The sequence below is a fragment of the Sus scrofa genome, chromosome 3 (assembly GCF_054392235.1).
Source record: "Sus scrofa isolate SSC_HxYL_T2T_F1_AM1 chromosome 3, Sscrofa_HxYL_maternal_Yorkshire_Landrace_v2.0, whole genome shotgun sequence".
Classification (NCBI taxonomy): Eukaryota; Metazoa; Chordata; class Mammalia; order Artiodactyla; family Suidae; genus Sus; species Sus scrofa.
This window is the reverse complement of record NC_139385.1, coordinates 27,086,855-27,114,770: the sequence shown is the minus strand read 5'-3', so window position 1 is coordinate 27,114,770 and position 27,916 is coordinate 27,086,855. Positions and strand designations below refer to the sequence as shown.

The window sequence follows — 27,916 nt, the reverse complement described above, 5'->3', positions numbered from 1 at the left end:
AGCCTGGGAACCTCCATATGCCGCAGGAACGGCCCAAGAAATGGCAAAAAGACAAAAAAGAATAATGTTGCAAATGCAATCTTTTGCATTTGGAGCGGATAAGCAACGAGCTCCTGCTGTACAGCACAGGGAACTATATCTAATTACCTGTAATGGAACAGGATGGAGGATAATGTGAAAAAAAGAATGTGTATAAATGTATCACTGGGTCGCTTTGCTGATAGTAGACATTGACAGACCACTAGAGGTCAACTATAATAAAAAAATAACAAAACAAAAAGAAAAATGGGGTCCCACCAGTGGAGACACACACACACACGCGCGCGCGCGCGCGCGCGCGCCCCTAAGAAACCAAATGCAGTGAATACAGGCAGAGCCCCACCCCCTGTAGACACACTTCCCAGTCTTTGCCTTCCCCCTGGGGCTCGGAAATTTTCCACATCTGCTCTGGCAAATTATGTAAGCGGCCAAAAGGAAAAGGGTGAGCAGCCGTCCCTGCTTGCTGCGTTTCCTCTGTTCTTTGGCCAGTTGGCAGCCGCAAGGCAGGGCGTTCTTGCAAACAAAGCCCTGGTTACAGCGCTCGCGTTACAGCGCTTGATTTGCATAGACTCCGGTTAACCCTGGCCTCCCTTGGAGGCGGCGGCGGCGGCGGCGGCAGCGGCGGCGGGGTGGGGGACCCTCCCTGGGGTGAGGGGGGACCCTCCCTGGGGTGAGGGAGGACCTCCCTCGAAGGAGGTAAAGCCCTCCTGGGGCAGAGCTTGGCGGCTGGTGGCTCTGGGCACACGCAGTGCTGCAAGGGACTGGGTGAGATCTCGCGAGGATGGGGGCCGGGTCCATGGCAACCTCCACTTTGTCCTCCGCACCTGGCCTAGATCCTGGCACACAGCTGGTGCCTAATACATGCTTGTGGGAAAGAAACAGGATTAGAGGGAGAGAAGGAAGGAAGGGGGGGAAAAGAGAAAGGAGGGAAGGGCCGAAGGAAGGGAGGATAGGGAGACAGACCAGCCGGTATTGGATGACAACCAGCTTCCTCTCAGAAACCTGGTTCGAGTCCCACTTCTGGTACTTTTTGTGGTGGGGAGGCCAGTGGCACAGCCAGGACCCAAATCCAGTTCACTCTCACTTCTTTTTTTTTTTTTAGGGCCACACTTGCACCATATGGAAGTTCCCGGGCTAGGGGTCTAATTGGAGCTATAGGTGCCAGCCTATACCACAGCCACAGCAACATCAGATCTGAGCCCCGTCTGCAACTGCTCACAGCAACACTGGATCCTTAACCCACTGCGCAAGGCTAGAGATCGAACCCGAAACCTCATGGTTCCTAGTCGGATGCATTTCCACTGGGCCACGACGGGAACTCCTCACGCTCACTTCTTGGTGGCTCCATTTCCCACCTGTAAAATGGACGTGCAATCTGTTTGCCTTACAGGGCTGACAAGGATAAGAGAAGAGGACCCGTGTGGTCTCAAACTCCAGACCTGGCATATAAATAAAGAGTGCTCACTAAACTTTAGAGATGATTGCTGTGATGGTGACAGCCTGGCTTTGCAAACGAGGGCACGTGGAGGGCTCGGCCCAGGAGCACATGGCGGGGGCAGCAGCACTTGGGTTCTGCAGCTTCTCTGGTCCATGCTCCTGGCTCCCATTCCCATCCCGAAGACATGGCCAGTCCTTCCTGGCTGCTGGCAAGGGCCCCCACCTCCCGGGGCCTCGGGAAGAGCCTGGAGTTGGTGCCAGCCTGCCCAGACCCAGTGATGAATGACTTGTTTATCTGCTCCCACCCCTCTCGGTGCCTGGCAGGCAGAGGCCTGGAAGGGGCAGCTGGGAGTGGGGCTGTGGACAGGGAGGGCTGGCTCACCAGTCTGTCCACTGCCCCTCCTCCCTCCTTCCCCCCCTTCCTCCGTTTCAGAATGGCTGGGTTCTAGAACAAGCTGCCCCACTCCCCAATTCGGCATCAGTCTGCACCTTAAGCTGCCTCCTCTGCCCGCAGTCCTCATCTTCCTCAAGCCCCCTGGTTTGGCAGCAGCAAAGTACTTCAAAGCAGTTGAAGTGTTTGAAAACGCAGGTTCTGAACCTTCCAACACTGCTGGTGGGAATATAAATTGATGCAGCCATTATGGAGGTTCCTTAGAGAACTAAAAATAGAGTTACTATATGATCTAACAATCGCACTCCTGGGCATATATCCGGAAAAGATGAAAATTCTAATTCGAGGAGATAATGCACCTAAATGTTCAAGCCAGCATTGTTTGCAATAGCCAAAACACAGAAGCAACCTAAATGCCCATTGACAGATGAATGGATAAAGAGGATGTGGTACATATGCACAGTGGAATATTACTCAGCCATAAAAAAAAACAAAATAATGCCACAGCCAGCAACATGAATGGACCAAGAGATTATCATACTAAGTGAAGTAAATCACACAAAGACAAATATCGTAGGATATCGCTTCCATGTGGAATCTTAAAAAATGATACAAAAAAATAAAAAATGCTACAAATGAAATTGCTTGCAGAACAGAAGCAGACTCATAGACATAGAAAACAAACTTATGGTTACCAAAGGGGAAAGGGGGTGGGGAGGGATGAATTAGGAGTTTGGGATTAACAGATACACACTCTATATGTCAACTAGATAAACAAGAACCTGCTATATAGCATAGGGAACTATATTCAATATCTTGTAGTAACCTATAACGGGAAAGGATCTGAAAAAATTCTTATATATATTATATATATAATTGAATTACTTTGCCGTATACCAGAAACTAACACAACATTGGAAATCAACCATACTTAGAAGAAGAAGAAGAAGGAGAAGGAGAGGGAGAGGGAGAAGAGGAAGAGGAAGAAGAAGAAGAAGAAGAAGAAGGAGATCTAGCCTCCCCCCCCCAAAAAAAAGGAAAGAAAATGCAGATTCTGAAATGAGACAGATGTGGATTCGAGTTCCACTCTTGACACTACTTCTTTCCCTGTGGACTGCAGTAAGAACACCACCTATTTAACAGGGGCTTCACCCTTGAGACCACCCTTAAGGACCATCCAGTCTTCTCCTCCCAATGTCTCCAGAATCTGCCTCCTGGTTAGACCCTCTTTTATGAACGTCTACTTCCTCCCCAGGGAGGGTGTCTAGCACCAGCCTTGCCTTCCCACTTTCTCCCAGCAAGTTCTCTGGTTCAGTTAGGCCATTATCATCTCATTGGACAGATGAAAATTATCATAAAACCTAGGCTTGACTGAGGGAGAGAGGGCAGAGGGGGGATCTGGGCTAGAATTTGGGTTTCTGTTGTGCCCTCCTGCGTGAGAGTGAGATAAGTGCCTGAGCTGGGTTGGCCCAAGACTGGCAAGTCTGTCTTCCCTCCTTCCTTCCATCTTTGGATCAAGGCTATGGATCCATGGTTGCTTGGGTCTTCTCACAGGTCTGAGAAGCTGTGAGCATCCTCTCAACAGAAGCGCAAGGTCCAGACTCAGGAAAAGAAGTTCAAGACTGTACTTGGCGTGGGAAGAGAAGTTAAAGGTTATTGAGCGCCCCCCTGAGGCATCTTCTCTAAGTGAATGTCCAGTCTCTTAGGGCTCAAAAGCAGTGGTCCTCAACCTAGGGGACTTTTGTGGCTGTCACAACAGCAGAGAGGGTGCTACGGGTATCTAGTGGGCAGCTACCAGGGTGCTGCTAAGCATCCTACAGTGCACAAGACAACCCCCCATGACAAAGGACTATGTGGTCCAGAATGCTAATAATATTGCAGATGAAAAGCCTTGCTTTGGAGTTCTCTGGTGGCTCAGTGGGTTAAGGATCCAGCTTTGTCACTGCTGTGGCTTGGGTCGCTGATGTGGCATGGGGTGGATCCCTGACCCTGGAACTTCTGCATGACATGGGTGTGGCCCAAAACAAACAAACAAACAAACAGCCACCCCCTGCCTTAAGAACAAGGTGACCGGGCCATTCCATCTTTGCGCAGCTCTGGTTAGAAGCAGTAAAATGTTCCTCAAATCTCCCTCTCTCTCACTTACCCTGTCAATTGCTATGGCCTGTTGAAAATAAGTAGAACCCTAATTATTCCTCTAATGCATTTTCTCTCACCACCCCCTTACTTTACTTCAAGTCTAGGTCGTTCCAAATTCCCCTTCCCACCTATAATCAAGCTGCTCAAAATTCTTCAGTGACATTTCTTAACCTAGAGCAGATGGGTGCCGTAGAGTCATTGCTGCCCACCAGGAGATGTTTTGAACATTTACAGGAATATTTTTGGCCATCACAATGGTTTTGAGTACTACTGGCATGGGATGGATGGAGGCCAGAGAAACCTTGAAGACACCTTGAGATTCAAAGAACTTCCCAATGCAAGGAGGACTTTGGATGTCCCACCAGACATTCATGTGGGTGAAAAACACATTTATAATTATCTGAGTGTAGCACCTACCTCTGGTTTGCATGAAACACAAAGCGTTTGGGCTTTTTTCTTTTCTTTTTTACTTTTTTTAAATTACTCAAATGAATTTATCACATCTGTAGTTGTATAATGATCATAACAATCTGATTTCACAGGATTTCCATCCCACAGTTGGGCTTTTCTCTTACATTAAAAAATAGCACATGGAGTTCCCGTCGTGGCGCAGTGGTTAATGAATCCGACTAGGAACCATGAGGTGGCGGGTTCAATCCCTGGCTTTGCTCAGTGGGTTAATGATCCAGCGTTGCCGTGAGCTGTGGTGTAGGTTGCAGACGCGGCTCAGATCCTGCGTTGCTGTGGCTCTGGCGTAGGCCAGTGGCTACAGCTCCGATTAGACCCCTAGCCTGGGAACCTCCATATGCCGCAGGAGCGGCCCAAGAAATGGCAAAAAGACAAAAAAAAAAAAAAAAAAAGCACAATATTCTGTAATAGACTATATATATATATATTCACACACATATGTTATTCAGGGTTCTTTGCTGTACCCCTGAAACTAACACAACAAATGTAAGTTAACTACACTTCAGTTTACATGTCCCTTCTTTTTATTTTCAGCACGTTGTCTCAGACAGTTCTCAGAGGGCTCTGTCTTAAGCTGAAAGCACGATATAGCATGGGATTTGCTTGGGCTGCTTCATAACATTGAAAGTCGCAGGACTTTTTAGTTGTTTGTTTGCATATTGAAACATTTGGGTGTTCCTCTGTAGATTTATACTTTATTCTGTGCTTCTGGAATAGAATGGATTCCAATCTTATTTCTCCTACATTCAAAATTTAGTAAACTAGGTGAAAGGCTCTGACTGCCCCTTTGGCTCTTCCAGTGGAGTCAGGTGGAGCAGTTACATGTTGAACCATTCATCATTTTAATAGTAAATTGCTTTTCTTTCTCTTTTATAGTAGAGTTAGCCCATTGTATCAATTAAAAATATACATGTGTAAGAATGTCACTATGAATTCCATTTCAGTATTCAGTAAAAGAAATATTACAAAATATTTGTTAGAAAAATAGGATACGATATCTGGAGATGATGAGATCCTATATCTGTAGGTTGAAAATTACTGATCTTGTAGGATCCTTTGAATGACGTAAAAGGGCTAGTATAACACCTTCATAGACAAGGAGCTTCACTGCCCTTCCCCTCCCCCCAATCTTACATAATATTTAGGCAAGAATCTAATGGTTCCCTAAGCAGGACATGCTTTTTTACCTCCGTGTCTGCAGATACTGTTGTCCTGGCCTGGAAGTCTCCTCCATCCCCTTTCACACTGTGTAACACCATCCACCCATTCTTCAAAACCCAGCTCATATGTCACCATGTGGATTCCTCTACATAAATTTAGGTGGTCCTTTCCTCACTGCTCGTTGTAAAAAGGAACAGTCATAGTAACAATAGCAGTACAATTGACTGAGCAAACATGTGCAAGGCACAGTTCCCAACACTTCACAGGTTCTAGCTCATGGCATCTATGAAATATAAACTCTTATGTCTCTATTTTGCAGATGGGAATACTAAGATTTAGAGAAGTTAGGGAATTTATCCAAGTTCTCAGTATTGGTAAGGGGTGGAGCCAGCTGGTTGACTCCTAAGCTTGAATCCTTAATGTATCTATCTCAAGGAACCTCTACTCTATGAAACTTCACATTGTGTTGTTATTGTCTATGGGATTTGCCGAATTATTGGGGTGCACATCATAGAGGGAAGGACTGAGTTTTTTCATTCCTAGAGCCCTGGAGGCTGACACCCCCAGAGTGAGGTTGCATCTTAACACAGGGATGAGTCAAAACCGAAACCACTTAAACCATCCTTGAGAACTGTACTAGTTTCCAAGTGCTGCTGTAACAAATTACTGCAAACCTAGTGGCTTAAAATAACACAAGGTTTTTATCTTAATTTACAGTTCTGGAAGTTAGAAGTGTTCAGCGGGTCTTACTGGGCTAAAGTCAAGGTGACAGTAGGGCTGACTTCCTTCTGGATGCTCTAGGGGCAAATTCGCTTTTTCTAGCTTTTCTAGTTTTTCAAAGCCACCTGCATTCCTTGGCTCATGCTCCTATTACTCTCTCATCAAAGCCAGCAATATTGGGCCAAATCCTTTTCCCAGGGTCACCTCTCTGGTTCTCTCATCCAATCACCTCTTCCACTTTTAGGGCCCCTTGTCAACACATTAGTCCCACTGAAATAACCTCCCTATTTTAAGGACAGCTGACCAGCAACCTTAATTCCATCTACAAATGTAATAGTCCTTTGTCATATAATGTTACATATTCATAGGTCCTGGGGATTAGGATGTAAACATCTCTAAGGGAGACATGATTCCTCGCACCAATAGGAATTCATCAAATTGCCCAAGGAAGTGCACTATACTGAGTAATAACTTAGCATAGTGTTTCAAAGCATGGATTTTGGAGCAAGATTACTTGCCTTCAAATCCCAGCTCTAACGCTTGAGCTGCATTATCTTAGGCAAGTTATTTAACTTCCCTGAGCTTCAATTTTGCCATCTGTAGAATGGCATGATAACAATGTTCCCACTTTGCAGATTTAAAGACACTTGGGATGACTCCTGGCATATAGTAGGTGCTATATAGGTGTTCATTAAGTATATGCATTTTAACGGGCATATCCAGCAGTAGAATAAGACTGTAGCAACTGGCTGAACCTCAGACAAAATTGTGGGCTTGACTTTCACCCAGCTGTGAGGTACCCTGGAAACAGACTGACTCAGGTGTCTTGTTTTTCCTCTCACTCCTGGATGTGTGGAAGAAGGTGGTGAAACATCTGTGCTGCTTAAAGTATTTATTCTTCTTCATATTTTGCCAAGTGAGTGGTTGGATTGGTAAACATTAACTGGAAGTTTAATGTGACTTCCGTGTAAATGTTTGTTGAGTGAATGAATGAATGGATGGATCTGCCTCCCTGAGGTCCGTCTCCATCACACATCCTCCCATGTGTATCGTCCTGCTTGGATGCCCAAGGAGGCAGTCACCTAGAGGGTGGGAAAAGTGGTACCGGGTTCTGGCATCTGACGGGCTTTGTACTTTCACAGGGTTGAGAGTTCGTTCAGGACCATGGAGAGCAGTCCCAGCAGCCCTCAGCCCACGCAGTCAGATCCCCTGGCGGTGTTTCCCCAGAGGACGTTGGAGCCAGCGGACATCGCAGTGCTGGTTCTGTACTTCCTCTTCGTCCTGGCTGTTGGACTATGGGTAAGCCAGGCCAGGGAGGAGGGACACTGGGGGAAGAGACTAGCTCAAGGTCATTCAGTAGTCAGAACTTTAAAATGTTAAGAATGCATTGCATTGATTATGTGTCAAGTATAGTGTAAGGCACTTTCACTCCTGTTATCTTATGTAATTTAAACAGGTTTCTATGAGGAAGGTATTATTACCATACCCATTTGTAGACAGAGAAACTTAGGCTCAAAGAATTTAAGTTCCTTATTCTGTCAGTGAGTTAGGAGAGCTGGAGTTAGAATCCCTATCTCCTTCACTTTGAATCTTGTGCTCTTAAAAAAAGAAAAAGGGGAGTTCCCATTGTGGTGTAGTGGAAACAAATCCGACTAGTAACCATGAGGATGCCGGTTTGACTCCTGGCCTCGTTCAATGGGGTAAGGAGCCAGCACTTCCGAAAGCTGCAGCATAGGTCACAGATGCAGCTGGGATCTGGCATTGCTGTGACTGTGGCATAGGCCAGCAGCTGTAGCTCTGATTCGATCCCTAGCCTGGGAACTTCCATAGGCTGCAGGTGCAGCCTTAAAAAGACAAAAATTAAAAAAATAAAAATAAATTAAAAAATTTTTAATGTAAAAAATTAAAAAGAAGTTTTTTTAAAGGCAAGATAGTCACATGGTTCTAAATAAAAACAACTTAAAATAATACACAGTGAAAAGTCTTACTAATACCTTTCTCCTCCACAGGTTATTAGCTTTTTAGTACATTGGTATATTCTTCCAGAGTTTCTTCAGGCAAATTCAAGCAAATATTAACATATTTTTCTCTTTCTTAAATAGAAGGTAGTTATTATACATATTGTTTTTTACCTTGATATGTTTCACTTATCAGTGTCTCTTGGATATCTTTTCGTGTCAGTATATGGAAGCTTCCTCATCTTCTTAAAAGTTGCACAGTATTCCATTAGGTGATTGCACTGTAATTTAACTTGCTTCTTATTGAGGGTCACTTGGATAGTTCCCCAAATTATGCTGCAATAAACAAACTGTGGGGAGTTCCCACTGTGACTCAGCAGAAATGAATCTGACTAGCACCCATGAGGATGCAGGTTTGATCCCTGTCCTCACTCAGTGGGTTAAAGATCCAGCATTTCTGTGAGCTGTGGTGTAGGTCCAAGATGTGGCTTGGATCCCAAGTTACTGTAGCTGTTGTGTAGGCTGGCAGCTACAGCTCTGATTTGACCCCTAGCCTGGGAACCTCCATATGCCATGGATGCAGCCCTAAAAAGACAAGAAAAAAAAAAAAGCAAACTTTGGATGCTCATTATTTTGAATATGTGCAATTATAATGTAGGATAAATTCTCTGTGGTGGAATTGTCAGGTTAAAAGTTATATGCCTATCTGCATATACATCATTAAATGTATGAGAGAAAGTCACATTATTGCATCCATACCAACACTGTCCTTTCAAACTTTTTCATTTTTTGCCAAAATGACAAGGAAACACAATGTCTCAATGTATTATTATCTTATAATAAATGAGGCTGGACATCCTTACATATGTTTAAGGACCACTTGTTTCCTTTATGTGAAGTCTGGGTTCATATTTTTTTCCCAGTTTCATGAAGTTCTTGCTCTTCTTATCAATTTCTAGGGACTCTTTACATATGAAGGAGATTAGTAACTTCAGGATAAGGATGGGGCAAAGGAGGTGCTCCTATCTGATTTTGGGGTCAAAGGACTTGAAAACTATAGCCTACTGAGGTGTCATCACTTCAGTTTGACTATTTGAAGATCGTTTCTCTACTCTTGCCCCCTAACTTTCCCTCCTCCAGGTCAAGAAGGGGATAAAAATATCGGACATCCCAAAGACCATGGATCTGACCTTTCCTTGTTTCCCCCACCTTAGCAGGACATGTTGAGATGGATGAGATGTTGTTAAGAGCCAGGGCTTTTGAGTCAGATGGGAAGGGTAGGAGCAGAGTTAGGGTGAGGGTGAGGGTTCCTGAGAACCTATATTTTCACAAGAGAATCAAGAGACTCTGTGGGTATTGCTGGCTTGGGTAGCCCTGGATTTAGATAATCCCTTTTAGCACAAGAGTTCTTTACTCTTGGAAAATACTTCCTGTGTCAGGGTTCAGCAGGAAGGGGCCATAGTGTCCGTTCTGTAGTAAGATGATGTTCAAGGAAAAAAAGCTACCATTTCACGTCATCTTCTATCCAGTAAGAATCCATCTGCACTCAGAGTCTCAGAGAAGTTAGACAGCTTATCCAAGATTGCATAGCTGCTTGGTGGCCAAAACGTCTCTATTAAAGCGCTTTTAATGCCAGGAAGCTCACTCCTTCTAAAGAGCTCTGAACTGGAGTTCCCATTGTGACTCAGTGGAAACGAATCCCACTAGTATCCATGAGGATGCAAGTTCAATCCCTGGCCTCACAAATAATAATAATATTAAGATAAATTTTAAAAATGAAAGAGCTCTGAACTCAGATTGACCTGGGTTTGAGGTCTCAGCCCTTCTGCTCTCTAGAAACATGGCGCTAGATGAGTGACTTTGCCTCTGAGCCTCGGCGTCTTCATCTGTTAGATTGGCCTAATGACATCCCCTCCTAGGAGTTGGTGAGGATTAAAATGAAATGATGCTTCGAAATGTTTAGCATAGGGCCTGGCACATAGAACTGCTACTCAGGAAATGAAATCCATTGCGATCGATCATAGACAAGCTGTGGGTCTAAAACTCAAATGCCTGGGGAGGGAGGGGGCAGAAGTAGGTTATTTTGCATGAGTGAAGCAAGGAGTGGCAAGGGCTGTGTTGATCTGAAGAGTTTATATCCCTTCTAAAGGTATTCAGATGAAAATCTTCTTAAAAACCATGGGTCAAGCAAAACACATTTGATCTAAAAAATATAACTAGTGAATGTAACAAAAAAGAAACAGACTCACAAATATATGGAACAAACTAGGGTTAACAGGGGAGAAGAATGTGGTAGGAGCAATAAAGGGGTAGGACATTAAGAGCTATAAATTATTATGTATAAAAAATGAAAAAAATAAAAATCATTAAAAATAAATTATTATGTATGAGATAAGCTACAAGGATATATTATACAACACAAGGAACAGAGCCAATATTTTATAATAATTATAAATGGAGTATAACATTAAAAATTGTGAATCACTATATTGTACGCCTATAACATATCATATATAAATTATACATTAATTTTTAAAAAGAATGAAATAAGGTATTTCAGGCAAACAATAGTCATGGGAAGTATCGTTCAGGGACTTCTGTGAAAAAAAAAGAGAAAAAGAAAATATATCGGATGTCCAAGTCTAGCCTACTGGACTTGCAGTTTATCATCCGTAGCCTGGATCATTTTAGGGATGCCTCCGATTGCCAATATTTCCCTCACCCACCCCTCTTCTGTGTTTCAGTCCACAGTGAAGACCAGACGAGACACAGTGAAAGGCTACTTTCTAGCTGGAGGAGACATGGTGTGGTGGCCAGTAAGTAGTCCTTGGTTCGATTAAAGTCACTTCTCAAACACTCTTCAAATGATGATATTCTGTCTAGACTTTGCTCTCTCAGGACTCTGGTTCCATGTCATCTGGAGGTCACAGTCTAAATTAAAAGAAGCTTAGCTCCAGCTCAAATTTGTTTGAGCAAAATGAGAATGCATCTGCTTACCTAAGGGAAAAATCTAGAGTTGGTTTGGTTTAAGGTAGAGCAGAGTACAGGGGCTCAAGTGATATCACAAGAACCTAGCTTCCCCTCTATTTATCCTATCATCTATCTATCTATCTACCTATCTACCTATCTATCTATCCATCTCTCTATCCATCTAGTCATCCATCTATCAGTCCATCATCAATCTATCCATCCATTCCTCTATTTACCTATCACATATATATCATCTATATATACACACATACATACATACATCTATCGTCTATGTATCATCCATCTCTCATCTATCTACCCATCCATCCATCAATCTATTATCTATCTATCTATCATCTATCTCTATCAGATTCCCTTCCTCTGGGTGGGTGCTATTTCCAGACAAACTCTACTTCATGTTAACAAGATGGCTGTCATTTCTCCAGACCTTTCATCCTCTCAAGTTCCAGTCCAACATGGAAAGGGCACTTGCCTCCAGGGCAATATCCTTGGAAAATATCTTTTTTTTTTTCCTTTTTAAGGCCCCACCTGCGGCATATGGAGGTTCCCAGGCTAGGGGTCCAATCAGAGCTGCAGCTGCCAGCCTACACCACAGCCACAGCAACGCCAGATCTGAGCCGCATCTGCGACCTACACCATAGCTCACAGAAACACTGGCTCTTTAACCCAGGGATCAGACCTGCATCTTCATGAATGCTAGTCAGATTCGTTAACCACTGAGCCATGACGGGAACTCCAAATAGCTCATCTTTGATTATATCCCGTGCCCATCTCTGTGCCAATCACTGTGACCAAGGTAGTTTGACATGCTAACTGGCTCAAACCTGGGTCCCACCCTCCATGCATAAGCTGAGGAGGGGAGTGGCCAGGAGCTGGCTCTGAGGCATATGTGAAACAATTACCTCTGACAGTTTTTTCACTAATGCCTCTAGGTAAATGTTGCTCACTTTGGGTGATCACTGAGTCAGGTCAAACAAAGATAAGTTGTGCCAGGAGGGGTTTCCAGGGAACTGTGAAATGGGTAAAATACTGACAATAATATGACAGTGGGGCTTTGAAACAGCTCCAATCCTATTCTTATCTGCTGGTTTTCAAGATTACTGCAGAGCTGAAGAGAAAGGGGTGGGAATAGAGCCAGGTAAAACACCATCAAACTTTCTCTTCTTACTGAGCTTCAGCTGTTTTTCTTGAATAAAAGCTGTTTGGGTAGTTAAAAGCATTAGGTAAATTCCAGCATGCAAACAGTAATCAAAAAAGAGCTGGAGTGGCTATCCTAATATTAGACAAAAGAGATTTTAAGACAAAAATTGTTGCTAGAGACAAAGGACATGATATGATGATAAAAAGTCAATCTATTGGAGTTCCCGTCGTGGCCCAGTGGTTAATGAATCCGACTAGGAACCATGAGGTTGCAGGTTCGATCCCTGGCCTCACTCAGTGGGTTAAGGATCCGGCGTTGCCATGAGCTGTGGTGTAGGTCGCAGACGTGGTTCGGATCCCGTGTTGCTGTGGCTCTGGTGTAAGCCGGCGGCTACAGCTCCGATTAGACCCCTAGCCTGGGAACCTCCATATATGCCGCGGGAGCGGCCCTAGAAAAGCCAAAAAGCCAAAAAAAAAAAAAAAAAGAAAAAGAAAAAAGTCAGTCTATTAAAATATAACAGTTAGAAACACATACGCCCCTAATAGAGTCCAAACATCTATGAAACAAAAACTAAGAGGATTGAAGAGAAAAAGAGACACTAATAGTTGGAGACTTCGGGAGTTCTGCTGTGGCTCAGCAGCAGTGAACCCGACCAGTATCTATGAGGACACAGGTTTGATCCCTGGCTTCACTCAGTGGGTTAAGGATCTGGCATTACTGTGGCCGTGGTGTAGGCCAGCAGCTGCAGCTCGTGTTCGCCCCCTAGCCTGGGAACTTCCGTATGCCGCAGGTGCAGCCCTAAAAAGACAGAAAAAAAAAAAAAAAAGAGAGAGAAAAGAGAATAGTTGGGGACTTCAATAGTCTACTTTCAATAATTTATACACGTATGTAGAATAATTGGTGAATTATGGGTGCAACAATAGCAGAATATACCTTGTTTTTAAGTATACATGGAATATTCTTTAAGATAAACTATATATTAGGCTATAAATAAGTCTAAAATTAAAAATTACTGTAGGAGTTCTCCTGTGATGCAGCGGGTGAAGGATCCAGCATTGTCACTGCTGTGGCATGGCTTCAATCCCTGACCTAGGACCTGTGGCCAAAAAAAAAAAAAAAGAAAAGAAAAAAGAAAAAAAAACTACTGTAATCATACAAAGTATACTGCCCACAATGGAATAAAATCAGAAGTTAATAACAGAAGGAAGCTTGGGAAATTCACAAATATGTGGATATTAAACAACACACTCCTAAAGAACAAATCGGTCAAAGAAGAAATCAGAAGGGAAGTCAGAAAATACTTTGAGATTAGAGTTCCCATTGTGGTTCAGCAGAAATTAATCTGACTAGTATTCAGGAGGAGGCAGGTTCGATCCCTGGCCTCCTTCAGTGAGTTAAGGATCCATCATTGCCGTGAGCTGTGGTGTAGGTGGTAGACATGGCTTGGATCCCACGTAGCTGTGGTGTAGGCTGGCGGCTACACCTCCAATTTGACCCCTAGGCTGGGGACCTCCATGTGCTGTAGGTGTGGTCCTAAAAAGACAAAAAAAAAAAAAAAAGATACTTTGAGATTAATGACAAAACACAACATACCAGAACTTGTGGAATGCAGCTGAGGCAGTGCTTAGAGGTAAATTTACACTATAAATGTCTATATTAAAAATGAAAGACATCAATCTCAATACCCAACCTTTCAATGTAAGAAACTAAAAAAAGAAGAGCAAACTAGGAGTTCCTGCTGTAGCATAGGGGGTTAAGAATCTGATTGTCATGGCTTGGGTCACTGCAAAGGGGCAGGTTCAATCCCTGGCCCAGCATGGTGGGTTAAAGGATTCAAAGTGTAGGTCACAGCTGCTACTCAGATTCGATCCCTGTTCCAGAAATTTCCATATGCCACTGGTGCGGCCATAAAAATAAATATTAAAAAAATTTAGGTGTGCTAAATCTAAAGCAAACAGAAGGAAGAAAATAATAGAGATCAGCATGGAGATGAGCAAAATACAGAATAGAAAAATGTTAGATAATATCAACAAAATCAAACACTGTCTCTTTGAAAAGATCAACTGATGGAAAAGTGAGATGACTCAAAATTTTTAAATCAGAGATGAAACAAGGTACATTACTAACGACCTTGCAGAAATGTAAATAATTATAAGGGAATATTATGAATCATTTATATGCAAAAAATTAGACAACCTAGATGAAATGAAAAAAATTACTAGAAAGATACAAACTACGAGAGTTCCCGTTGTGGTTTAGCAGAAACAAATCCAACTAGGATCCATGAGGTTGAGGGTTGCATCCCTGGCCTCGCTCAGTGGGTAAAGGATCTGGCATTGCTGTGGCTGTGGCGTAGGCTGGCAGCTACAGCTCTGATTCGACCCCTAGCCTGGGAACCTCCATATGACACGCGTGCAGCCCCAAAAAGGCAAAAAGAAAGAAAGAAAAAAGAAAAAGAAAGACACAAACTATATTGAAACTAATGCAAGTAGAAATAGAAAACCTGAATTTTACCTATAAAGAGTTAAAGACCTTAAATTAGTAACCATAAAACTTCCCACAAAGAAAAGGCAAAGACAAAATGGCTTTACTGGTGAATTCTTCCAAATGTTTAAAGAAACACAATCTTTCATAAACTCTTCCTCCAAAATATGTGAACACTTCCTAATTCACTCTACAAGCTAAATATTATGCTGATACCCAAATCAGAGAGACATCCCAATAAAAAAAAGCTATAGACAAATACCTCTTAACGAATATAGACTCAAGAGTCTCAACAAGCCAAATTTAGCAACATGTAAAAATGATTAGACACCTGATCATGAAAGATTTATCCTAGGAATACAAGATTGGTTAAACATACTAAAAAGTCAATCAATCTAATTTACTATATCATATAATAAAGGACAAAAAACCATGTCGTGATCACCTCAATTCATGCGCAGACAGCATCTGATAAAATCCAACACTACTTCATAATAAAAACACAAATTGAAAATTAGAAATATAAGGAAAGCTTCTTAACCTGACACGTGGCATCTACAAAAATCCATAGTTAACATTATACTTAATGGAGAAAGAAATCTTTCCTCCTCAATATCAGGAACAAGATAAAGATGTCCTCTTTTCTCTTCCTTTTTTTTTTTTTTGTCTTTTTAGGGCCACACCTGCGGCACATGGAGGTTCCCAGGCCAGGGGGGTCGAATTGGAGCAGTTGCTGCCTGAGCTTCGCCAGAGCCACAGCAACACCAGATCCGAGCAGCCTCTGCGACCCACACCACAGCCACAGCAATGCCAGATCCTTAACCCACTGAGCGAGGCCAGGGATGGAACCCACAACCTCATGGTTCCTAGTCAGATTCGTTTCCACTGCACCATGATGGGAACTTCCCCCTTCTCCTTTTCTATTCAGCAATTTACTGGGGGTCCTAGCTAGGCTAACCTGCAAGAAAAATAAGTAAAAGGCTCCAGATTGAAGAAGACATAAAGCTATGTCTATTTGCAGATGACATGATCTTGTATATAGAAACTCCGAAGTAACCCAGAAAAAACCTATTACAGCTCATAAATGAGTTCGATAAGGTTGCAGAATGTGGGCAATAAAAAAATCAGTATAAACGATGAATATTTTTACATATCCACAATGAACATTTTGAAAATGACAGTAAGAAAACAATTCCAGTTACTACAGCATAAAAACAATAAAATAGTGAAATTAACAACAAAACGGGCAACATGTATACTGAAATCATCATTGCAAGACCTTAAAGAAAGACTAAATAATCAGAAAGACAGCCTGTGTCCATGGAGAGTCCAAGACTTAATACTATTTACTCTTCAGACGGTAACCCTCCCAAACTTGAACTACAGACACACCACAATCTCTATCAAAATTCCAGCTGCATCCCCTCTTGTTTTGTTTTTTTTTTTTTTTGGTAGAAATTCACAAACAAATCCTCAAATTCATATGGAAATGCAAGGGACCCAGAATTGCCAAAATAATCTTGAAAAGGAAGAAAAAATTGAAGGACTTACACTTTGTGCATTCGAAACATACTGCAATAATCAGGAGAATGTGGTACTGGCATAAGGATAGATCGATGGAATGGAATAAGATGAAGGAGTTCCCGTTGTGGCTCAGCAGTAATGAACCCCACCAGTATCCATGAGGATGCGGGTTCGATCCCTGGCCTCGATCTGTGGGTTGAGGATCCAGCATTGCTGTGAGCTGTGGTGTAAGTTGCAGACACAGCTTGGATCTGCCTTGCTGTGGCTGTGGTGTAGGCCAGCAGCTGCAACTCTGATTCGACCCCTAGTCTGGGAACCTCCATATGCCGCAAGTGAAGCCTTGAAAAGCAAAAAAAAAAAGTTTGTATCTTTTTTTCACAAATCTCCTTCATTCTCCTTTCTCTCAGCAGAGTGGCAGTGATGATCGCATAGCTGATTCTGCTATGCACCCCCCGTCCCCCGGCTACACACACACCTCCTTGGATTACACACCCCAAGTCTAAGGGACCAGCAAAGATGGGTCCTGCTCCCAGACTCCCATTAGAGAGAACGTAATTGACCCAGCTTGGGCCGGGTGCCCAGGCGTGTCTGATCCTATCAACTGAGACCAGGGATAGGGGTTCTCAAATACCATCTTGGCTGCTTAGATTTCTATTAGAAAGAAGGCTCTCTACTTTGTTAAGTTAGAAGCAGAGGTGGGGAATAAGACAGGCACCCTGATTCTCATAATAGAGCACTTTCTACAACACTTGTCATCCGTCTCCCCTCTCTGCAGGGATGCTGAATACAGTTGTTCAAGTTGTGCACTGCACAACCCTAGCAGCTGGGGGGGTCAGTTCACATTTTAAGCATAAGTGTATTTGTCATACCAGTTTCTGAAAGGTGGAAGTAAAAGAGTCTTAGGGAAGAAGAGTCTTTTTCTAATGTGAAAAGGGGGGCTTAGATAGGCTAAAGATGGCTCTGCTTTCTCTATGTTTCCTTCTGCCTTGGTCCCTTTGGAGTATGGGAAGGTGGGAAGAGGCTACCCTAGACCATGGCGGGAAGACCTGACCTGTCCATCTCCCCACAGGTGGGGGCATCCTTGTTTGCCAGCAATGTTGGAAGTGGACATTTCGTTGGTCTGGCGGGGTCAGGTGCTGCTGCAGGCCTTTCCGTAACAGCTTATGAGTTTAATGTAAGTATTTTATCAGAGTTCGGACAGCTCACACTCCACCTCATAGGTAGATGGGGGGGGGGCAGTGGTATGAATAATGTGCACTTTGAAGAATAGAGTAGTGCTTTATGAAAGAAACACAAACAGCAATCAGCAAGGGCACCCCTGGTTAACAAAAATTAGTTTGGTCTACAAGTCTCAGGCGTCCCTATTTTGCATGATGGGAGCCCATCAGGCCACGACCCCTGCAAATACATGTGTGAAGAAAGTTCAGAATCTCTTCCGTGTGATGCAGAAGATCGAAGTTATCGTGGAACTGGAGGGTATTTTGGGTCTTAGATATCAAGGGACCGTCACAAAACTTAGGTGGGTCAGTGGTTCTTGATCTTTTTGCCACCCCACAGATACCCGAGAGGTAGGACACAGTCTCCGTGGGCTCATTCAGGATATGATTTTCACTGAGTGCAAGGGGATGCACTTCTTTTTTGTTTTTTTGGTTTTTTCTTCTTTTCTTTTTTGGCCACCCCACAGCATATGGAGTTCCCAGGCCAGCGATCAGATCTGAGCTGCCATTGTGACATACGCTGCAGCTGCAGCAATGCCGGATTCTTTAACCTACTATGCCAGGCCGGGGATTGAACCTGCATCCTGAAGCTGCAGAGATGCCACCGATCCCATTGGGCCACAGCCGGAACTTCTTAACAGTGATTTGCATCTTCCTAATGATGCACTTTTTTTTTTTTTTGTCTTTTTGCCATTTCTTGGGCCGCTCCCATGGCATATGGAGGTTCCCAAGCTAGGGGTCTAATCGGAGCTGTAGCTGCCAGCCTATGCCAGAGCCACAGCAACGTGGGATCCGAGCCGCGTCTGCAACCTACACCACAGTTCACGGCAACGCCGGATCCCTAACCCACAGAGCAAGGCCAGGGATCGAACCCGCAACCTCATGGTTCCTAGTCGGATTCGTTAACCACTGCACCACGACAGGAAGTCCTAATGATGCACATTTTTAAGGCACTTACTCTGTGCCACATCATGTTAGTACATTCAGTTTCAGACTAGAACTAGACTGCCTGCATTCACATCTGGGCTCTAACACTTAACAAGCTGTGTGACTTTGGGCAAGTTACTTAACCTCTCTGAGCCTCGTGTATAAAAACAAGGGATAGCAATGGTACCTGCCATACTGAGTTATGGTGAGGATTAAATGAATTCAGGCTGGAAAAGGGTGCAGAGGCAAGTCTGGTGTATAGGAAGTGCTCAGGAAGCATTGGTTCACTGATTTCCTTGTGACAAGGGGGGGGGGATGGGGGGCGCTGGTACCCACAGTTCACAGGTGAGGAAACTGAGTCTCAGCGACCTGTATAACATCATCCAGCAGGCCAGCTCAGCAGCGTGGCCTGCCTGAGCATACAGCCTTGTTTTAACCCGAACCCAAGGAGATGGGTGGGGCAGGGGGAACACAAGGGGATAAAGGGGAGGTTTAGGAGTCATAGCACTAGGAGTCACAGCGAGTTTCCCGTGCCACTCTTCCCATCGTCATCCCTGTATCCTTCCCGCCCCCCCCCCCCCGCTTTTTAGGGCAGCATCCACAGCACGTGGATGTTCCCAGGCTAAGGGTCCAAACGGAGCTTCCCCTGCCAGCCTACACCACAGCCACAGCAACACAGGATCCGAGATGTGTCTGCGACCTACACTACAGCTCACAGCAATGCCAGATCCTTACCCCACTGAGCAAGGCCAGGGATCGAACCTGCAACCTCATGGTTCCTAGCCAGATTCATTTCCGCTGCACCATGACGGGAACTCCCCTGTGGTTTTTTAAACAGAGAAACACGTCAGCCCAGGGAGGGAAGGTAAGTAAGAGGCAGAACCAGAGGTGGACCAGGCCAGATTCCCTGTGGGCACAGAGGGAAATCCAAATCCACGTGATTGGGAGCCGAGTCCTGACTCTATTTTCTCGGGCAGGGCATATTTTCCGTGCTGATGTTGGCCTGGATCTTCCTCCCCATCTACATCGCTGGTCAGGTGAGTCTGAAGGGGGTTGGGAATAGGAATAGGAAGACCCTTTGATGAGTTCCCGTCGTGGCGCAGTGGTTAACGAATCCGACTAGGAACCATGAGGTTGCGGGTTCGATCCCTGGCCTTGCTCAGTGGGTTAAGGATCCAACGTTGCTGTGAGCTGTGGTGTAGGTTGCAGATGTGGCTCAGATCCCAAGTTGCTGTTGCTGTGGAGTAGACCAGCGGCTGCAGCTCCGATTCGACCCCTAGCCTGGGAACCTCCATATGCCACGGATGTGGCCCTAGAAAAGGCAAAAAGACAAAAAAAAAAAAAAAAAAAAAGAAGAAGAAGAAGAAGAAGATCCTTTGGGAAGGGCAGCCCCTCTATTCCTCCCTCCCAGCAGCATCTTCCTTACCAGGTCCTGGCACTGGTAAGGGATCATGCACAGTTGAGGCAATTAGGCACACAGTCCTTGGCAGGTCCCACCGAGCAGTGGACATCAGAGATACACGTGGGGCTTGCAGAGGCTGGGAGAAATTTTTTTAAATGTCAAATACAAGTGGAAAAAGTCCCAATGTTTAAGCAATAACATATTACTGCTTTTAACTAACATATATATATATATATACACACACATATATGAGTCAGTGATTTTTTTTTTTCATTTGCACCCAAAACCCATCATAATTGCGCTACTTCTGGCTGATTGAAATGGCAGAATTTTTGTGACAAGGGAGTTCCCTTGGTGGTCTAGTGGTTAGGACCTGGCCCTTTCACCATTGTGGCCCAGGTTCAGTCAGTGTCTGGTCTGGGAAGTGAGATCCCACATCAAGCCGCTGCACACTGTGGCCAAAAATTAATTAATATTAATTAATTAATTAAAGGTTTACTGTGGTAGATCATTTTAAAAAATATTTTTTTTTTGTTACAAAATAATGCTGCTTTCCAGAGTTCCTGTTGTGGCTCAGGGGTAATGAACCCAACTAGTATCCGTGAGGATGTGGGCTCCATCCCTGGCCTCACTCAGTGGGTTAAGGATCTGGCGTTGCCATGTAGGTCACAGATGTGGCTTGGATCCTGCATTGCTGTGGCTGTGGTGTAGACTGACAGCTGCAGCTCCAATTCAACCCCTAGCCTGGGAACTTCCATATGCTGCAGGTACAGCCCTAAAGGACAAAAAAGCAAAAACAAAACACAAAAAACTTTTCCTTCTCCAAGGTCATCAAGATATTCTCTTATTACCTTCTAGAACTTTCCATGCTTAAGTCAATTATCCACTTAGAACTGACTCTTGTCTATCCTATTTTGAGACTAGAATAATGCTAACATTACCCATCAAGAAAATTATAGACCACTTTTGCTTTTGAACATGGAACATGAACTATCCTAAGGGGCCCAACCCTACTCTCCACCTGCAATACACATGTTCATGGAAGAAGCATTTGTTGAGCTGAATGCCAGCTGCATTCCAGGCACGGGTCTCATAGTTCCTCATTCTCATCAGGCTCTCTACTTCCCCAGCCCATTACAATGCTTTCTCCTTTTGCTGGAAAGTTTTCCTTTTCCATGATAGTTTGGTTAACTCCTATCATCTATGCAAATCCTACTTCAAGCAACCATTCCTCCAGGAAGCCCTTGCTGATCTCTCTGGTTAGGTTAAACCCCCTCCTTCATTGTGGCTGCTGTAGTTGCCATTTTGCAGAATCTGCTAGATTATTAAATTAATATGCCTCTCCCATTAGACCGGGCGTCTCTCCCACTATACTGTGCTTTCTCAACGTCAGCGGTAGTCATATTTGGGGCAGGAGAATTCTTTGTTGTATGTGTATATGTATGTACGAGGGGTGTTCGGTGCACTATAGGGTATTTGTAGCATCCCCAACTTCTACCCACCAAATGCCCATAGCATCCCCCACCCCCAAACTGTGGCAGTCACAATGTGTCCCAACATGGCCAAATGTCCCCTGGAAGGTATGAAAGCTTCTTCCTTCCATTGAGAACCACTGCACTGGACTGTGTGTCTCTCCCTTTAGATTGTAAGCTCCAAGAGGGCAAGAACTGTGTCTGTTTTCTCCCAGTGTCTAGGATAGTGCCTGACACATGGTAAATACTTGAAAAATATTTGTCGAAGTTACTCTGTAGCAGAGTCCATGATTTCAGAAGGAAGCGGAATTAAGGATGAGCTGACATCCTTAAGAAGAGGCACCGATTTGGGACTGAAAGTCTTGATCAAATCCCAAAGCCAGGGGTCATCGGCATTAGCAAATAAGAGGGTTGCATCGATGGAAATTTGGGGTGTCGGAGGTTCATGGGGTCCCGGAGATGACAAGATTTGGGTATTGGTCAGAGAAATGCGTGGCTGAAGTAGAAATGCCTGTCTGTTGGTGGGACTGAGCAAACTAAGATACCACACAAGTTGTCCCTCATGGGTTTTCTGCACTGTCCTTGAAGCTGCTTGCAGACTGGGGGGACTTCTAGAGACAGGAAGACGGTGAAGGAGCTGGAATTCTCATTGGCTGCTGAACAGGGTTTGGGGAGGGTTGGGCTGAGCAGAAGTTGCTTTGGTCAGGTGGCATAGGTTTCCAAGGAAGAAGGAGGGGTTTACATGAGGATGGGGTGTGGCTCTCTGGATGTGATTTTGAAAAAAGTTTCATTGAAGTATAGTTGATTTACAAGGTTTGATAATTTTTTCCATACAACAAAGTGATTCTCATATATATTATATATATATATATATATATCCATTCTCTTTCAGATTTTTTTTCCCACATAGATCATCACAGAATATTGGGTAGAGTTTTCTGAGCTATAAAATTGTCCCCATTGGCCAATCATTCCATATACCACAGTGTACATACACCGATCCCAACCCCCCAGTCCATCCCTCCCACCCGCCACTCGTCCCCTTTGGTAACCATAAATTTTTCAAAGTCTGTGAGTCTGTTTCTATTCTGCAAATAAATTCATTTGTATCCTTTTTTTTAAAGATTCCATGTATCAGTGATCTCATATGATGTTTGTCTTTCACTGACTGACTTCACTTAGTATGATAGTTTCTAAGCCCATCCATGTGGCTGTAAATGCCATTATTTCATCCTTTTTATAGCTGAGTAATATTCCATTGTATATATGCACCACATCCTCTTCATCCACTCTTCCACTGATGGACATTTAAGTTGCTTCCATGTCTTGGCTATTGTAAATAGTGCTGCAGTGAACACTGGGGTGCAGGTATCTTTTTGAATTTTGGTTTCGTCTAGATAGATGCCCAGGAGTGGGATTGCTGGATCACATTGTAGTTCCATTTTTAGTTTTTTGAGGCATCTCCATATTGTTTTCCATAGTCATTGCACCAGTTTACATTCCCACCGACAGTGTAGGAGGGTTCCCTTTCCTCCACATCCTCTCCAGCATTTATTGTTTGTAGACTTTTTGATGATGGCCATTCTGGTTGGTATAATGTGGAGCATGTGATTAAGGGAGTGTAAGACAGAGGCTGAAGTCCCCTTGCCACCCTCCACCTCCAGGAGATGAGGAACCATCCGAACAAGGACCTAGGGTGGTCCTCTCTTAGGGCAGCTGTCATTCCGATTGCATTTATTTCCGATTAACATTCACCCAGTGACAATCGGTGCACTCTCCTGTCTTTCTCTCTCAACCTCGTTTGCTGGCAAATTGCCTTCTCTGCTACTTGAAAACAAACAGCCTTGACTCTTCCTCCCATCTATCACCTGGCTTTGCTTGTCGGCCCAGAGTTTGATGTCTAGATACCAAGGCTGCTTGGCTTCTGATGACTTTCATGCCTCCTCCCTTGCTTAGCTCATTGGAAACTTCCTACGTGTAGAGGCTGTGCTGCTCTGGAGATCCAAACAGAGATCACCTGGTAATAAAGGCTATCAGCCAGTGATAAGGGTCTTGCTCCCCAGTGAGACCAGCTGGTGGCTGTCACTCACAGATGAGGCAGTGAATCCACTGGGGGATCGTCTTCCTTGGACAACTCGTCTGAATGAGCTGAAGCTCCCACACGCCCCCTCTACTAAGCTATGGCACCATCACCAAAAGCGTGTCCATTCCACAGGGTTTGATTGATCCTCTCTGTGTATTACTCCCTGATCAAGTGTCAGAGTTCAGTATACTGTGCTCCTGGGAAATCCCTGCCGTGTTTGCCTTGCAGCAAATCAGAGGGTGGAAGCAAGACATTCATGAGGGTCCGAATCCTGAATTGCCTTTTTCAGAAGAAGAGAAAAGGAGAAGAGGAGAAAAGAGAGGCTTTTTCTTTCTCTTTCTAAAAATTTTATTTTATTGTTACTATCATTTGTCTTTTCAGGGCCACACCTGAGGCATATGGAGGTTCCCAGGCTAGAGGTCAAATTGGAGCTGCAGCTGAGGTCTACACCACAGCCACAGCAACGCCAGATCTGACCGGCCTTCTGCGATCTACACCGCAGCTCACTGCAATGCCAGATCCTTAACCCACTGAGCGAGGCCAGGGATCGAATGTGTGTCCTCATGGATGCTAGTCAGATTTGTTTCTGGTGAGCCACGATGGGAATGCCTCTTTTTTTTTTTTTTAATTTTAAAGCATCTATTTATTCCTGGAGTTCATTTTGGGGGCCAATATTTTATTATGAAAAAATTTCAAACATAAATCAAAGTCGAAATAAATTTATATCAAACACCCTTAAAGTCGTGAATACCCAGATTCCACTACTAAGAAAAAACAAACAAAAAAAAAACACTGGGAGTTCCTACTGTGGCACTGCAGGTTAAGAACCTGACTGCAATGGCTCTAGTCCCTGCAGAGGCACCGGTTAAAGGATCTGGCATTGCTGCAGCTTCAGTGTAGATAAAAATCCCTGGGGCTTGATTTTCCATTTATAGTGGTGATTTGAAGATTTCTTTTTAGATACATTTATGGAAATATAAACGTGAATTGGTTTAAAGAAAAATATTAAGTCATTAATAATATGGGAGACGGCAAAAACTGGGATGGGTATACATTTGGAATCTGTGAGGGTTGGGTGCATACCTCTGAACCCCAGTTCCTCTTCACACCACCCCTTTGTCCCCATGTTCTCTTCCCTCTTAAGTCTTCCACTGAGAATCCCAAGAAGACTGTCTGTGCCCAGAGTGTGGGGAGCAGGAGGGAGGGGGAGGGCTAGGCTGTTGGGTGGCGAAAGCTCAGCTCTGGTCCCCAGGTCACCACGATGCCGGAATACCTAAGGAAACGCTTTGGCGGCAGCAGGATCCCCATCACCTTGGCCGTGCTCTACCTGTTTATCTACATCTTCACCAAGATCTCGGTAAGGTGGGGTCTCAGCCTGGTGAGAAGTTCAGTGACAGCCCGTTGCTGGTGTGTCTCCTCCCCACCCACTTTCTCCTATGGAGGAAGCTTCTGGAAGGTTTGAGGAAGATGGCGGCGGCGGGGGTGGGGGGGAGGAAGGGGTGAGCAGGGGCAGAGGAAGGATAGAGAAAAGGTAGAGGGTAGGACACCCCACTCCTGCCAAAGCTGCTTCTCAGTAACTCGGGATGGTGCCCACCACTGAACGGGACTCCGAGAGCCCTCGGGCAGGTCTGTCTTCTCCCTCCTGGGATCAGACAGTCATCAGCTATTCAGCATATGTACTGATAGCCCTCCCTGACCTTTGGATGGGCAGATCTCCTGGAAAGTGGCCAAGGGCAGGTGCCAGTCCAGGATGTGCCAGTCAGCCTGACTCACACTGACGCTATTCTCTCTTCCATCTGGAGCTGGGGGAGGTGGGGAGAAGAGGGCAGAGCCATTCTGTTCAATTCCACGCCACCTGCAGATGGGAAAGATAGACACAGAAAGACAAGTGTCAGTGTCCTGCTGGCAGGAAGCTGCAGAAGTGGGGAAGCCTTCCCGAGGGAAGTGGCATCTGGGGAGGAGTTTGCCAGTTAGAGAAAACACGGGGCGGGTGGGGGAGACGGGCCTTCCTGAGGGATGGACGGAATAGGCAAAAGTTTGGAAGCCTGAATAAACATGACTTGTTAAGGAAACAGGGTGCATTTCCCCATACCCGGAGGACCGGGAGCATGGCATGAGTAAAGGAAAGACAGTCAAGGAGCAGGCCAACCAAGAAGGGCCTGGCACGCAGCTCTAGCTGAGTTAGACATTACCTTGGGCGCAGTAGGGAGCCACAGAAGCGTTTTACTGAGGAGGAGAAGTTGAGATAATCATGATGGTATTTGGTAAAAGCTGTAGCATGGAGAATGGAGCATAGGAAGACCAAGCATAGAAGCAGAAAGACTGTTGAAGAGCTGGTATTAGCCCAGGGAAGGGTCTCAAGCATCATAATTGCCCATAGGGCTTCCATGGGAGAACTCCCCCCATAGGGCTGGCATGCGAGACCCCCATCTGGGAAGAGATGAACAAAGAAAGGACGATAGGAGTTTCCACTGTGGTTCAGTCAGTTATGAACCCGACTAGTATCCCTGAAGATGTGGGTTCCATCCCTGGCTTCACTCGGTGTGTTAAGAATCTGGTGTTGCCATGAGGTGTGATGTAGTCGGCAGCTGCAGTTCTGATTTGACTCCTGGCCTGGGAACATCCGTACACCTCAGGCACAGCCCTAAAAAGCAAAAAGAAAAAGGGGGGGGAAGGGAAAGGGAGTTCCCATCGTGGTGCAGTGGTTAATGAATCTGACTAGGAACCATGAAGTTGCAGGTTCGATCCCTGGCCGTTCAGTGGGTGAAGGATCCGGCGTTGCTGTGAGCTGTGGTGCAGGTTGCAGACGCGGCTCGGATCCCACGTGGCTGTGGCTCTGGTGTAGGCCAGAGGCTGCAGCTCCGATGAGACCCCTAACCTGGGAACCTCCATGTGCCACGGGAGCAGCCCTAGAGAAGGCAAAAAGACCAAAAAAAAAAGCAAAAAATAAAGAGAAAAAAGAAAAAGAGAAAAGAAAGGTTAATATATGATGCTTCTGTGTTTGCCAAAATCTAGGCAAGGGCCCCATCCTGGAGAAACTATGCTAAAATGTCTATTCATTCATTCATTCACTCATCAACTTTATGTCTCTCCAGGTGGACATGTATGCAGGTGCCATCTTTATTCAGCAGTCTTTGCACCTGAATCTGTACCTGGCCATAGTTGGGCTGTTGGCCATCACAGCTCTATATACCATTGCAGGTATGACTGAGCAGGGGGGATGCTGGGAGAGGTAGTGGGCAGGGGTCGTGGCCCATCTTCTGATGTGCCTGTGTGTTAAAACCATGTCTTCATGAACCCTCAATCCATTAAGATAATGATTTCTCTGGAGTTCCCATCAGAGCTCATTGGTTAATGAACCCAACTAGTATCCATGAGGATGCGGGTTCCATCCCTGGCCTTGCTTGGTGGGTTAAGAATCTGGCGTCGCCATCAGCTGTGGTGTAGGTCGCAGACGTGGCTCAGATCTCACGGTGCTGTGGCTGTGGTATAGGCTGGCAGCTACAGCTCTGATTTGACTCCTAGCCTGGGAACTTCCATATGCTGCAGCGAGGCCCTAAAAAGCAAAAAAAGAAGGCATTCCCGTCTGGGAACCATGAGGTTGTGGGTTCGATCCCTGCCCTTGCTCAGTGGGTTAATGATCCGGTGTTGCCGTGAGCTGTGGTGTAGGTTGCAGATGCGGCTCAGATCCTGCATTGCTGTGGCTGTGATATAGGCTGGCAGCTACAGCTCCGATTCGACCCCTAGCCTGGGAACCTCCATATGCCTCGGGAGTGGCCCAAGAAATGGCAAAAAGACCAAAAAAAAAAAAAAAAGGCAAAAAAAGAAGAAGAAGAGTGACCAGCTCTAACAAATGCAAAAGCCCCTGATGGAGAAAGACCTTGGTTGAGTTTCCAGCACCTGTAGAAGCCACTCGCCTCAAGCACCAGGGAAAGGAAAAGGCTAGTCGCAATTGCCAGTTTTTCTATGCTTTTTCTGGTTAGGGGATGTGTCTTCTCCAGGAGAGGGTCAGCTGGGTGGGGATAGAGAACATGCTGTTTTGTTTGCCTCTGTATTCTTACGATGTAGAACTAGGTCAGGTGCTGGCCAGATGTTTGGTGAGTGATTGAATAAAACACTCGACACATGAGAAATGCTCAGTAAACTTGAAATGAGGTTGGGGAGTTCCCGTTGTGGCACAATGGTCATGAGCCTAACTAGTATTCATGAGGCTTTGGGTTCAATCACCGGCCCCCGGCTCGGTGGGTTAAGGATCCGGCGTTGCTGTGAGCTGTGGTGTTGATCGCAGACGTGTCTTGGATCCCGCCTTGTTGTGGCTGTGGTGTAGGCTGGCAGCTACAGCTCAGATTTGACCCCTAGCCT

At 45.0% G+C, this 27,916-nt stretch overlaps 1 protein-coding gene across 5 annotated transcripts in view; it reads left to right on the top strand.

The window, feature by feature from the left end:
* The window catches only part of SLC5A11 (solute carrier family 5 member 11), an 80,535-nt gene that overhangs the window by 5,258 nt on the left and 47,361 nt on the right, over positions 1 to 27,916 (top strand). For all 5 annotated transcript variants that reach the window (XR_014839310.1, XR_002340998.2, XR_014839311.1 and 2 more), the window contains 6 exon segments: positions 7,498 to 7,654; positions 11,058 to 11,129; positions 17,523 to 17,627; positions 19,575 to 19,634; positions 24,807 to 24,911; positions 26,650 to 26,755. Coding sequence is in view for 2 of the 5 variants with exons in the window: in XM_021081313.2 (XP_020936972.1) it covers positions 7,520 to 7,654; positions 11,058 to 11,129; positions 17,523 to 17,627; positions 19,575 to 19,634; positions 24,807 to 24,911; positions 26,650 to 26,755 (583 nt within the window). In the remaining 3 variants the exon portion in view is untranslated.